We start from the raw sequence: 15,083 nt of genomic DNA, 5'->3' as shown, positions 1-15,083 counted from the left end.
ATGGTAGTTTCAGCTCTTGTTTACTGAAGTGAATCGTGGGTGATACGTAAATGTTAAGAAAGGAGCATATGAATGACAGAGACGAGGTAGCTAAGAGCAGTAAAGGGATGCACAAGAGTCCACAGATTTCGAAATTTGGGAAGAGCTAAAAATATTTAACATCCTCAGAAAAATACAAGAAAACAGAATAAACTGGCATGAACATCTCGAAAGAATCAGTGAAGAAAGATTATCTCTCTACATAAGAAGATTTAGGCCGGTTGGGAGAGGAAGTCAAGGAAGACCGAGGAAGCGATCCGTACCGTAATAGGCAAATAAAAAAAAAGGCCTACTTCTTGAAGTGAAGACGATAATGAAGGTTTTAGTGTTTCTTTAGAGTAAATGACACTTCCACAACCTAATCAGTTTTTTTCTTTTAATTTATTTTTAAAAACACGGTAACCATTTAAGGTTTTCACTGCCTGAAATATTCGTTTATTTCTAGATGAGTCAATCTGAACATTTGTATGACTGGTTAAGGAAGCCACCCGCCTTAAGAATGCCACTTCTGGAATTCGGGGAGGCGAGCGGATCCCGGGTGGAATCTGCCAGGTGAATTAACGAAGCACAGTGTGCCAGCCAGCCAGGTTGTTGTTTTTAGGCAGCTCCCCACACCTGACTACGTGAACACACGGTTGGTCCCGTGTTCTACCTCAGTTAGGCTATTGGCAAACATTCCGAAAGTGTTCTCACATTGACATTTTAAATTAAAAGGTTAATTTCAATGAAAAAAGTCATGTTACAAGATTATAAGAAATTCACACTTTATTTGTGGACATTTTGTTAACTTTTGTTCAAATTTTGTGGAAAGTTGTTAGCCCGTAGTTTGCTTCTCTCAGAAGTTATCGGCGTAAGGCAGTAGTGGCACGTTCTCGTCCCAGAAGTCCATGCGCTCTGCATCCTTGCCATGTGAGAGCGTAAAGGTGGCCTGCATGAGCATATAACCGCGGGTCGAGTTGTTGTACGGCTCCCATACCACCGGGTCTGCTTCTGGAGTAGGGTTTCTGCAAAAAGAGACGTCATTAAGTGCTCGTGGTGAGTACGGCTGTAGTTGCTCTTACATATTTATACCAGAGTAGATATTATGCACTGCATCACCTCTTCAGCAGGTTTTCACACACATATTATGTGACAGCTACAAGTTCTCGTAAAATCTTCCGATTCTATCCTGTGTTACGTTTATAACTGAACATGTCACACAAAGGCGTATACGTACCCGTACTTCGCGAAATTGCTCCAGTACCGAAGCACATTTCTGCGAACTTTGTCTTCGTCTGAGTCGGGATCCAGATTATATACGGTGTCTTTCCTTACAAAGAGAAACGGCAGATCGCTGGAGTGCGGGGCTCCTGAAACAAAAAAGGAGTTACTTTCCTTCTATATGCAAAGTGAGTTTTGAGGGTTTACTTTTTTTTAAAATCTGTATGTGGTCATCCCTGGGTGTTAGTTTATGTTTAGACTGAGATCGATACTTGTTCAGAAATTTGTCATCGTACTTAAATTACTTTTGTTTTTTAATTTATCGTTTCGTAGGTATTCTCAGATCTCAACAAATCACTATAAATATCCAATAAAATTCACGTTTACTTTTCCGAAATTCGCATAACATGTTGGCCGAGACTGTATCTCAATGGAACATGCTGCCTGTCTCCTTGCGTGGCCCATAGCACAGATTCCTGCATTAAGTACATAAACCACAAACGAATTGGTGCGAATAGGCACTTTTGTTGGTGTTAGCCATTTTGTCGTAGGTTGAAACATTGTGGCAGTAGGATGCAGAATGAAGCACACGTGGGGACTTTACATTTTCGCCACATGTACTGTCATTTTTCAAAAACAATGGTACCTCTGAGTTTTAGCATCCCCAAAGATACACATGCATTTTATGAAAGGTCTACAAGGCAAAAACACATTTCGCCTTTGCCCTATTTTTTTGTTGCAGGAATAGAGGGGCTCAATTTGATCTTTTAAGAGGAACTACATTTCTGTGTAGCTATAGTAGAAGGGCCTTCAGAAACAGATTGGAAGTACATTTATGAAACTCTTTTATGTCATCTGTGGCCTTAGGACATTACCCGTAACCCGCTTCTTCTTTTCTTATGAATCGATGAAGAGGAAACATGCACCAGCTGTGTCAACTAAATACGGAGGATATGTCGTCATCTCAGTAGGACTGTTTGTATCTGCTAGACAAAGACTTGCTGGCTGCTGCATGATACAGGTGGGCAAAAATGTGGAGCCGGTCGCTGTGACCGAGCGGTTCTAGGCGCTTCAGTTGGGAACCGCACGACTGCTACGGTCGCAGGTGCGAGTCCTGCCTCGGGCATGGGTGCGTGTGATGTCCTTAGGTTGGTTAGCTTTAAGTAGTTCTAAGTTCTAGGGGACTGATGACCTCAGAAGTTAAGTCCTATTGTGCTCAGAGCCATTTGAACCATTTTGAAAAATGTGGAGACACCAAAACCACGCTACCGTGCCTAACACGGTATAGGAAAACCGTTGGCATTCAAAGCAGCACTCTCTCGTCTCGAAATGAGTAAATACAGATCCTGCATGGTTTAAAGGGAATCTTTTTCCATTTTTTCTGCAATATAGTGGCAAGTTTAGGTGACGATGATGGAGGTGGATAGCGATCATGCAAAGTAGACCACAAAGCCTCAATGATACTGAAGTCTGGTGACTGTGGCGGCCATGAGACATGCGACAATTCATCTTCGTACTCAAAAAACCGGTCGTGGACGATGCGAACTGTGAACAGGGGCCCTGTCGTCTTGGATCCCGCATCATCATTGTGGAACACACATTGTTGCATGGGATGGAGCTAATCAACCAAAATGGTCACATAACCGTTGGCTATAACATGCCCTTGCAGAGTACTTTGTGGGATCCATGGGCTACCACGGTATGGTTGCCCAAATCATCTCCGAGCCCCCGCCATGTGTTACTTTTGGGGCATAAACTCAGCCAGAAGTTGGAAACAGCGTGCAACAAGACTCGTCCGACCAAATAAATAACTTTCCTTCCTTCTTCCATTGTCCAGGTTTCATGGTTGCGGCACCACGTTTTCCTGTTACGGGCATTTGCATTGGTGTACTGATTACTGATTTTGGAATCCCAGCTTGCCCTGCAATTCCCTGGATAAGAAGCTCCCTTCGTTTTTTTTTTTTTTGTTTTTTTTTGGGTGGGGAGAAGGGGGGGGGGTGAGGTACCGAAAGGATTCGCAGGCCCGCCATTCAGTTCACGTTGTAAATGAGCGGACGATGTTTTTACGCTTTCCAACTTGTCCAAGTTCGTACTGTTCTCACCACGATTGACAAAACGTACTGGGGCGCTGCACAAGTGCCTTTCGTGATCAGATACAACAGCGCAACCTGCAGGTTTGGTATGTATCTGCTTTTGTTTTCGAGCATGCATTTCTCGCGATGTTTCCATATTTTTGTCCAACCCATGTATTTGTGTGAATGGGAATAAGGTTCAAATGGTTCAAATGGATGTGAGCACTACGGGACTTAACATCTGAGGTCATCAGTCTCCTAGACTTACAACTACTTAAACCTAACTAATATAAGGACATCACACACATCCATGCCCGAGACAGGAGTCGAACCTGCGGCCGTAGTGGTCGCGCCGTTGCAGACTGTAGCGCCTAGAACCGCACGGCCACTCCGGCTGGCCGGGAAGAAGGAACACCAAACAAAGGATCTACCGAGATCTGCAGACGACGAAGCAAGAGAAGAAGCCATCCAGTCAACGATGTTTTGCTAATTGCAAGGTGTAGCCGATCTATGTCGTCATGTTAGTAACAGTCAACTCCGCATTTCAACGTAATCTCTTGGAAAATGTTTAACCGTTCGATACCACCCGTCTGCTTTAACCTATAACATCATCGAGATGAATGAAACCCTCATCGAAATAAATACGCACCGTAACAAGAATGTTAATTACTCTCGCCAACTCACACCTTTCAAAATAACCTAGAGCTCGGACGACAATGCAGAACAGTGTGTCACAACAGCCTACAAGAAAAATCGACGCTGTTCTATTCTACTTGTGCATAAGCACGGATGGCGTCACACGCCAATGTCATTGGTCCATGCCGACATCCGGTATTAGCAGTGAAGAAATGAATTGGTCTTCTTGAAAACCCGGACAGGTGTGCTGAATCGCATAACTTTATAGTTTAAACTAGGATTGAGAAGAAATTCTTTCCACCGTCTTAGCTATGGAAGGCACAGTTGTCGAACAACAGGGATTTACAAGCCTCTACAGGAGCTTCTTTATTGTTGTAAGTTCTTAACTTATTTGACTCATTCGTAAAGACCGGAAGTTTCTTCTAGGGATGGTCTAGGATGTTACTAAGGGCTGCACCGATCGCAGTTCTCGTGACTTCATGAGTAAGCTGAGGAAGCGGCTTGGAGGAACAAGTCCACAATTCTGGCTAAAGTAAAACTAGAAGTGAGATGTGGTGATTATATCTCTCTAATGATTAGACAAATAGCGTGTTCTGAATAGTACAGTTTCAAAGTTTCGTGTGACGTGTTGGATACTTTTTACGATGCGTTAAATACTAATTTAAAATCTAATATTTTCGCTATTTCACCCCCAATACTAGGACGTTTGTAATTTATTCTATACTGAAGTTTGGAGCTATGATTCGTGCAATTCTTCTAAAAGACTCTCTAATACAGGGTGTTACAAATTGGTACGGCCAAATTTTCAGAAAACATTCCTCACACACAAATAAAGAAAAGATGTTATGTGGATATGTGTCCGGAAACGCTTAATTTCCATGTTAGAGCTCGTTTTAGTTTCGTCAGTATGTTCTTTCACCTACGCTCAATGGAGCACGTTATGATTTCATACGGGATACTCTACCTGTGCTGCTAGAACATGAGCGTTTACAAGTACGACACAACATGTGGTTCATTCACGATGGAGCTCCTGCACATTTCAGTCGAAGTGTTCGTACGCTTGTCAACAACAGATTCATTGACCGATGGATTGGTAGAGGCGGACCAATTCCATGGCCTCCACGCTCTCCTGACCCCAACCCTCTTGACTTTCATTTATGGGGGCATTTGAAAGCTCTTGTCTACGCAACCCCGGTACCAAATGTAGAGAATCTTCGTGTTCGTATTGTGGACGGCTGTGATACAATACGCCATTCTCCAGGGCTGCATCAGCGCATTAGGGATTCCATGCGACGGTGGGTGGATGCATGTATCCTCGCTAACGGAGGACATTTTGAATATTTCCTGTAACAAAGTGTTTGAAGTCACGCTGGTACCTTCTGTTGCTGTGTGTTTCCATTCCATGATTAATGTGATTTGAAGAGAAGTAATAAAATGAGCTCTAACATGGAAAGTAAGCGTTTCCAGACACATGTCCACATAACATATTTTCTTTGTTTGTGTGTGAGGAATGTTTCCTGAAATTTTGGCCGTACCTTTTTGTAACACCCTGTATATGTGATTTTCTTTATTAAAAGCTACACTCAATACGAAATAATACTGCCATAAGAAATCTTGCTAGTCCTTTCTAAATTCACTGGGAAAGCGTTTAAAGAGCTGTGAATTTTCAGGTTCCAGAATCTGATTATCTGACTATACCTACTTCCGGTATTGAATTCATATTCACCGTTTTTAGAATAAAGTGAGCTGCTGTTAAACCACCAGTCTACCTTTCACTAATTTAATAATTTTTGCTTACTCATATACAAATTGTGTCCATTCATCATACAATAGAAACATCTACTTTCATCAAGTAAACTAACCATTATATGCCCATAACTTCATAGGCAAAACCTTTATGCATCGAAGTCGCCCTGAAGCATAATACACCATATTCTGGACAATGAGTTCTGAAGAGATCCTTAGTGCGATGTATCATTGAAACTACATACTTAAGTAATAGATAATTATTTAGTAAATCTTGTCTCGTAATTCCAATAACTGAAGAGAGAGTGTATAGTAGTCGATACTTTCTTTCCGACACGTATATAGCTCATTCGGCATCTTTTTAATAGTAAACGCCGCTTTACATCACTCGTCTCCAAGCACAGAGGCGTTGGATATCCATCCGACCCTTAGAGATTAAACCTAACTTACGTAATACATAGAATAGATTTTTAAATATAATTTGAAATGCTTATTTCTTTTGTCAATAATTCAATTGTATTTCTTGATATCACAAAAAATATTGGTCACATACGTATCCGAGGACAAAAGAGAGAACAAAAACAACATTAGATTGGATTTGAACATGGGACGCAAAAATTTGAAACTGTGATCCAAGCCACTGTGCTAGCAATTCACTTGGGTATACACAGTGCGAGAGGACTGATGAAGTGGCATCAAAATTTTGACCGTCAGTTTCTCGGAATCCATTGAATGTTGGCACCTAAGCAAAACTAGGTGTTCTTTTCTTCTCACCCTTCTTTCACGCTGCAAAGTTTCGACTGTGTCAGAGAGCTACCAATGGCGGGTTATTCAAAAGACATGTCCTATAGGACAAAGTGCACATTCGTGATTCAGAGGGCCTGGCACACAGTCTTATTCAGTAATAAGACAGGAACGTTCATTCAAAGCAAAACATGGGCTCTAAAATGCACATCATAAGAGCCATGAGCACTTCGTCATCTTCGGTACTATCAAACGTCTCTTCTACTCTCTCGTAGTTTTTAGAGGATACATTTTGGAGCTCATATTTTCTAGAATTTTCTGCTTCGAATGTTTGTTCCTGTAATGTTCCTGAATACTAGATTATCCGAAGGGTCTAGACTACTGAATCATCAATGTCGACTTTGTCCTACGGGACATGACTTTTGAATCACTCTGTATTTAAAAAAGTCTCACGCGAAATAGAGAAACAACTCTGTTTGTCTAACAGTTTACATTGAAAGCACATGTAGCACAGAACATATACAGGCAATGCTCGAGTTCCTCTCATCACCTCATCAACATATCTGGAATGATTGCTGATGCCGCTGCGTAGCAATATTTCTGAAGTGAGGTTGGTTACCTGGTAGTAAACGCACATAGACAAAATTATTTTTTTCATAAACCCTCAGAGAAAGAAATCTCATGGCCCTCCATCGAGTCTTTGCAGTAAATCCAGAATTATTTAACTACAGCTTAGTGGCACTCAGGAAACACGCCATGCAATAGCAAGGTAAAGTCTTTTGTTCATCTTGCAGTTTAGGAAGGATCCATCGAGTAACAAGACAAACTGTTTAAGTTTCACTTGCTTCGGAGAAGAAGAATGGTTCATAAACTAGACCTCAAAGTTCAGAACAAAACATTTTTAATTTCGGGGACGGTGATTCACACACCAGTATATTCTGACTCCCTAATACGTACACCATGAGCGTTTATCCTTGGATGAAATGTGGATTAACTACTAAAGAAAAACTTTTCTCACAAACTGCAGCAGCTGAATTTAGGGTCTCCAAGAAATAGAAACATTATGAAGATGATGGCAAACGTTTCCTTAAAACTCTTCAGTTAGACGGCATTGGAACTGCTAATTCACTTCTCGTCTTCTTAATTTTTTGTTGGACTATAGGGGAATCTCTCTTGCATATTCAACATACGGTCAGACGCTCTTCGTTTTACATAACGAATAAAATTAACACTTTCAAAGAAGTAATACGATTTGCGATCTGCAGATGTTATTGTCATTCGAAGTACTGAAGTAAAACTTAAAGTAAAATTTACATAGCGGTATTATTGCACATATTATTTGCACACTTCTACAGGATATTCTGTTCGAGTGACACAGGCATTGCTAAAATCGTTTTCGTGCTTAAAAGCAAACAGTCTTGTTTGTTCTATCATTAGATCGTTGTGTCATCACTTGACACGACGTCTCCGGCGTATAGTAAATTATCAAGAGGCCGATATTATTTCTGAAGCATTTAGTATTTCGAGTAACGTAGTAAGTTTTATAGACGTTGTTATTAATAATTATGTGCTGGTGTAGTTGTTAGCAAAGACAAGAAATGTTACAAGAAAAGCGAGGTGGCAAGCTATCTGCAGGCGTTACAAGTAATTTTACCGTTTTATCAAATTAGTTTTATTATTCTGTATAATTATTACAAAATTGAGACTATGGCTTACGCCTTAGCGAGGCTGCATATTACTGCACATGTTATTGCCTATAAGCATGACCTTTTTAAAAAATTATGTTTGACCAGATTACAAAAACATGCATCCAATTTTCTGTTGTTTGTAGAAGGTGTAAACTGCGATGTCAGGTCGTGCTGTTGTCTTGTGGCTAGACTATGTCACTCCAGAACCCTACAGAACAATGTAAGAATCGCAGTATTCATGACACTAGACATTTTTACATACACACTATGAGATCAATAGTATCCGGACGCGCCCAAAAACATACGTTTTTCATTTTAGGTGCATTGTGCTGCCACCTACTGCCAAACACTCCATATCAGGGACCTTAGTAGTCATTAGACATCGTGAGAGGGCAGAATGGGACGCTCTGCAGAACTCATGGACTTTGAACGTGGTCAGGTGATTGAAGTGTCACTTGGGTCACACGTTTGTACTTGAGATTTCCCATTCATAAAAATCCGTATGTCCCTAAATTGATGTTTTAAGCACCTTCTTGCTTCCCACTGTTGAAGAGCAATTAGGAATGGCGATTGCATCTTTCAACGCGATCGAGCACCTGTTCGTATTGCACAGCCCGTGGCTGAGTGGTTACACGACAATGACATCCCTGTAATAGACTGGCCTGCACAGAGTCCTGACCTGAATCCTATAGAACACCTTTGGAATGTTTTGGAATGCCGACTTCGTACCAGGCTTCACCGACAGACATCGATACCTCTCCCCAATGTAGCACTCCGTGAAGAATGGGCTGATAATCCCCAAGAAACCTTCCGGCACATGATTGAACGTATGCCTGCGAGAGTGGAAGCTGGGCTAAGGGTGGGCCAACACCATATTGAATTCCAGCGTTACCGTTGGAGGGCGCCACGAACTTGTAAATCATTTTTAGCCAGTTGTCCGGATACTTTTGATCACATAGTGTACTACCTAAAAGATGCTAAGAAACTATATGTTGCTGCAACTAATTGCGACTATTTCGTCATCACCTGGCAGAGTTTAAATCTTAAAATGATATATCTCAGATATGTATAATTGCAGAATATACTAAATATATAGATAATTATGTGGAAGCAAGTGGGCCTGGTGTGTGGCACAGCGTCATCAGGTACCCAAACACAACATAATCCATTATAAACATTAAAGTCTGCCAGATGATAATGAAGGAACTTGCGGAAAAATACAGTATTGTAGCAGTGTTTCGGTGTTATACAAAAAAACGTATTTCATCAAAGCTGGGGATCGCAACTTCAAGAAAATTTTATTCGTGATACTGCGTAACGATAAATTTTTCGTTTTATTTTATCTTTAAAGAACTTGTGTGATTCTTTGTACTTACCCCACTCTGAAGAGTTGACGCTGTCCACGTGGTAATCAAACTCATAGTAGAAAACTGGCAGATCCGTGATTTCAGTCACTTTCCTGACGAGGGCGTCAGTCGGCTCGAACATAAGGTAGTCGTTGTTGAACTGTTGTAAGAAAATAACAGGTCTCATTAAACTTCACTTTATATAACAGATGAAGTTTAAGGGACTAACGCGATATGCTTTTAGTTCCTCAGAAAGGAACATCAGTAGGGTTCCACTTACGCATTACACATGTGTTCATTGTATGAGAAATTCGGTTATTGCTTTGCAATACGAAATCAAACCTGCTGTTGAACAATGCGCATAACGATCAAAAACATGCATCATTCTTTTCTGTTCTGTATGGTGTCTATTATCATAGTTCAAGTTCAAGAGTAATAAAAATGTTTGGCATTCAGAACGTTGCGATCAATTATCTTCAGAAATGTCTTGAGGAAACTGACTGCTACTGTAATCCATCACGCATATAAAGCAGCCTCAGCATCACGTATTGTTTGATGATTTACCTACCACTGTTTTGTTTTAAACATATATTTTTGGTCTGACGAACAATAACGATAACGTTCGATAACGTTACTTTAGTATAGAAGCAACGAAAAATGAAAGCCACTCATAGGACGGAATGTGTAGTTTAGGGAACTGGAAGTAAACATATAGCAAATTCGTACTTGAATGAAATGGAATGTACAGTAAACTAGTAATATGGTCACAGTGTGCCGAGTTATATTCATCTGTAGGTACTGATAACAGTATGTTTTTGTTTATTAAAAACGATATCGTGGTACTTCTACATTTCTATGTATGTCGAACAGAAAATCAGTAAGTAATTCTATTCACAGATGAGCTTTGGTTTTCAAAAACGATGCTCATTACACTCCTCTACAAACTCTTTAAACACTTGAGTACAGTACTGTATAAATTATAAAAACACTTGATGTATGTGCAGGGAAATTATTGATTTGTTTGGAAAACTGAATGTATGATTAAAATATTTTTAAATGTCGGCACACTTCAGAGTACAGTTGAGAGTCTTTGACTTACATTACAACCAGCATGTTAATAATTGTTCTATTAGACTATTGCAAACATTTTATTAGAGAATATTAGTTCTGTTCAGTTATCATAACGTATTTTCAAAGTTAATCAACGTTCATATTAAAAGCAAGCAGAGGTCAATGTATAATAGGAGTTAGAAAGACAGATCTATTTTTTATTGGACAACCTAGATTGTTATGTATTTATTTACTTGTTTTTATTCTGCAGAACACCTCTTTTAAGAAATAATATTGTAGAAAGTTTGATTAGATATCCAAACATAAGTAAGAAAATAACCCAAATAATAACACACTAAATTATGTTGCTTAGTTTTACAAAGATTAATAACGAAGATGAAGGTCTCTGCTATGGCCAGCCAGTAAAAACCAATCTGGCTTTCATCTGGAACGATTTTAAAAACCTATGAAAACTTCAAATCAGGATGTGTATATCAGGTAAACAGCACTGCATCCTCCTTACAATTTTCTTCTGTAATTTGGTTATTTTAGATCATCAGATGGTGATGCACGCTTGAAATACTCATAAATGTTTTTCAACCTCTCCATTTCATTCTTAAGATACAATTAATTGGACACAGATTATCCCAAGAGGGAACATAAATCTGTCTAACATGGGACTGAGAAGCTGCTCTCTATCAGCAACAGCCTTTAGTTCTTGTGCAAGGTTACTAAAATTATGTTGCAGATTGCTACACAATGTTACGAACACTATTTTAGGCCGTGGTCGCAACTTAAAGAACTTTCCTCTATCCTCTATATTTTAAGACGATACTGATACTTTTAAACAAATTCCTAATATGAATCATATATCCCTTAGGAAAGTAGTATATGAGATAACTTCCAGTTACTTAAACTGATGCCTTCTTGAACTTCCTTAATTAATACCATGCACAGCCTTGACAGCTCACCTTTGGGGTAAAATTATTCTTTGTGCTTGAAGGGAAAATCATCAAAACATTATCCTATGCGACATGAAAGAATTCTGGAATGAAAAATTTAAAAAAACCAATAGCAACAACAATGTATCATCAGCACCAGCTGTGGGCGATGCTATAGTCATAAAGGTAATTATACTCAACTTCTGCACAAAGTCAAGAAATTAATCTGCCCTCGTTGTCACAAATATGGTGTCTACAGCTTCACTAATTGTACCAGCATTGAAACTTCCTGGCAGATTAAAACTGTGTGCCCGATCGAGACTCGAGCTCGGGACCTTTGCCTTTCGCGGGCAAGTGCTCCACCATCTGAGCTACCGAAGCACGACTCAGGTCCGGTCCTCACAGCTTTACTTCTGCCAGTATCTCGTCTCCTACCTTCCAAACTTTACAGAAGCTCTTCTGCGAACCTTGCAGAACTAAAGCTGTGAGGACCGGGCGTGAGTCGTGCTTCGGTAGCTCAGATGGTGGAGCACTTGCCCGTGAAAGGCAAAGGTCCCGAGTTCGAGTCTCGGTCGGGCACACAGTTTTAATCTGCCAGGAAGTTTCATATTAGCGCATACTCCGCTGCAGAGTGAAAATCTCATTCTGGAAACATCCCCCAGGCTGTGGCTAAGCCATGTCTCCGCAGTATCCGATCTTTCAGGAGTGCTAGTTCTACAAGGTTCGCAGAAGAGCTTCTGTAAAGTTTGGAAGGTAGGAGACGAGATACTGGCAGAAGTAAAGCTGTGAGGGCCGGGCGTGACTCGTGCTTCAGTAGCTCAGATTGTGGAGCACTTGCCCGCGAAAGGCAAAGGTCCCGAGTTCGAGTCTCAGTCGGGTACACAGTTTTAATCTGACAGGAAGTATCATATTAGCGCACACTCCGCTGCAGAGTGAAAATCTCATTCTGTACCAGCATTACTATGTTGGAGCTCTTCACCCTCTCAGAAAGCTACACATCATACACCAAAGTCCAGCAGGTGGCCTACACAGCAAACCCAGGACCACTGCAGCAGACGACAGCTAGAAAGTTTCACGCATCTGTCTGGTTAGCAGGCGACAGCAAAAACACCAAGAAACATCTTGGCTTCGTGGGCCTACTTGACTCCAAGGAGTCACATGGCTAAAAAATAGGTCTGATAGTAACCTGTCGTGTCCATGGTATTTAGGCTGGTGGCTCCACATTGACGGGCTGGTTAGTCCTAGCGACCTCTCTGGGCCAGGTGCCAACCATAGTAGTGCATAGCAACCTTCAAGCCCCCGGTTCCTCGATGTCCGTCTACCTACCAGAAGGCGGCACTACATGGCGCAGCCGTTGCAATCCTGAGTGGCCTCTTCTGCATGGGCTTGTGTGGACATTGGTATTGGGGGATCACTGTGTTGTGTTATACCTCATATTCGTTTGTGACCCAGAAATTAACTTTCCTATTCAGTTTGGTCTCGTGGCAGTCAAATCGATATGCTGACTTCGGTGATAACCAAACTCTTTAAGAACTACCATTTGTCTTTTGCATGTAGCTCAAACTGTACATGATTTTATTAATAAACTTTGTGTGTACTGGTTTCCTTCTCTACACTTCCAGACACTCTAGTGCTACAACGATGAAAATTAATATTAAGACGATGTCAAACCTTATTTTGAAGATTTAAAGAAGAATTCATGATATTAAAAATGTAATTATAATTTTATTATTTTCATTTTTGTGCTCAGTGTATCAAAGACTTTCTAAATTAGCATTGTTTGTACTACGAAACTATATATGATTGTTAAGGGTTAAGCATGTAATAATTCGATGTAAGACATTTTGTTGAGTCTGAATTTTGTTCTCGTACTGGTCGGTAGAGAAGGAAAAGTTTCTTAATCGATGTGAAGGTATAAAGGAGGGAGAGAGAGAAGGTAAATACAAGTTATTCGAAACAAATATCTCCCAAGTAGTAACAACTTGTCATTTCCTATAACTAAAAATTGCAAGGTCTAATCTGAGCCTGTTCTGAATAACAGCGAAGAACATTTATGTTATCATATATTTTCTTCGTTTGACCACGGTTGTGATTCGCATGTTTCTTTTTGTTACGCGACGTGTTATGAATATTTTCATTATACGCGCAAAAGTGCACAGAGCTTTAATCGAACCTGCGTCTTTCGGAAACGATAACTTTTAATCAGTACGATTACGCGAATACCGTCTAAATCGCAACCGTGATTGCAAAAGTGTTTCCTGGACCAAATAATTCTTATAAAATGTGTATTCTCCAAAGCGAGCAGCATTGCACTATCGCTGATTCGCAACAATCGAAAGAGTAAAAGCGGTGCTTAAATAAAATTGCCACCTTTTAATAATTATTATTATCCCATTAAATAAATAAATAGCAATTCAGTGGCTATCCAGTCAATAAACAGAAGGGGCAATCAGCACCCCATTGATGAAGTACATATAAACTGCCGATGAGATTTTTACTGGTAAAATAAATTCTCACAGGTGTTGTACTTTCCAGGTAGACAGTGTTTATTTGCTTGTACTCCGAGTATCGAGTGAAATTATGTTTGTTTTTCATCCCAGCACGTCAAATCCAGTGGATGTGACCTCCCAAATTTTGTTGCTTCTTCAGAATATGCAACAGGCCCAAGAGTTCGTGTTAGAATAGATGTCTGCCATAACCACTATTCCACAGGAAATCTCCAACTGCGCGTTATGGATAGACCCAATGGTGAAAGGGTTCTGCACTGCACCAGCTACATCGCACACATCTGACAAAATGGTCAAGCCAATGTCTCATCTTGAACAACACTACTTGGCACATAGTGTCACAGGTAATGTGCAATAACACGCATTTATTTGGCTTTGGTACACCAGCCATGAAGTGTATCACTTGCTGCAGCAACTCAACCTGAAAGTCGAGCTGCATGCCGTCGCATGTGAACATTTAAAGTGATGCTTATTGGTCTATATTGACTCTCAAGAGAGCGTAGCAGCTGCCTAACACTTTTCAGCAAAATTGCAAGGTAGAAGTGCCATTCCAGAGACTGCCATTTTTATTGCATGAAACTTCGACGACTCTGATGATCATATCAATGGACATTAACAGCAGACCTCTGGGTTCGCCGATTCTGCAGGTCATTGGTGGGGAAACGATCACCTTCCGGGACTATGAGATGTGCCACAACCTCTCATATGTGATGGAGGGGAGGAATGCTAGGTCCGAGTCCTTTGACATAGCAACCAGTCTTACACCAGTATCTAGTTTGTGGCCCACACAGCAAGCCACAGGAGGGTCCTTAGCAGATGACAGCAGGAAAGCTATATGTACCCGCCTGGCCGGTGTGTGGCAGCAAAAGTGCCACGAGAGGTCGTTACCCTTGCAGATCTACTTGCCTCCGCAGGGTCATATGGCCGAAAGCACGTCAAGCACTTAGGAAAAATCGAGCCTCCAGTTCCTCGATGCTGGTCTTCCTACTGGAAACCGCCGCTATGTGCAGCAGCCAGCGCCGTCGTCAGATATCATCGAGAGATGGCTTCTTCTGCATATACTTGTGCAGAAACTGGCTTTTTGATATCGCTGTGTTTCGTTAATAAACCTGCT

General features: G+C 40.8%; 1 protein-coding gene across 1 annotated transcript in view; it reads right to left on the bottom strand.

The window, feature by feature from the left end:
- Window positions 1–785: 785 nt before the first annotated feature.
- The window catches only part of LOC126354067 (juvenile hormone esterase-like), a 113,332-nt gene continuing 99,034 nt past the window's right edge, over window positions 786–15,083 (bottom strand). The window contains exons 8-10 of the mRNA XM_050003441.1: window positions 9,502–9,631; window positions 1,256–1,388; window positions 786–1,043 (exon numbers count right to left, since the gene is read on the bottom strand). Coding sequence (XP_049859398.1) covers window positions 875–1,043; window positions 1,256–1,388; window positions 9,502–9,631 — 432 coding nt within the window. The 3' untranslated portion in view covers window positions 786–874. The remainder of the gene's footprint in view (window positions 1,044–1,255; window positions 1,389–9,501; window positions 9,632–15,083) is intronic.

This window comes from Schistocerca gregaria, chromosome 3, assembly GCF_023897955.1.
Source record: "Schistocerca gregaria isolate iqSchGreg1 chromosome 3, iqSchGreg1.2, whole genome shotgun sequence".
NCBI classification, from domain to species: Eukaryota; Metazoa; Arthropoda; class Insecta; order Orthoptera; family Acrididae; genus Schistocerca; species Schistocerca gregaria.
Note: the sequence above shows the minus strand (reverse complement) of the source record. Positions and strands in the feature narration are given on the sequence as shown.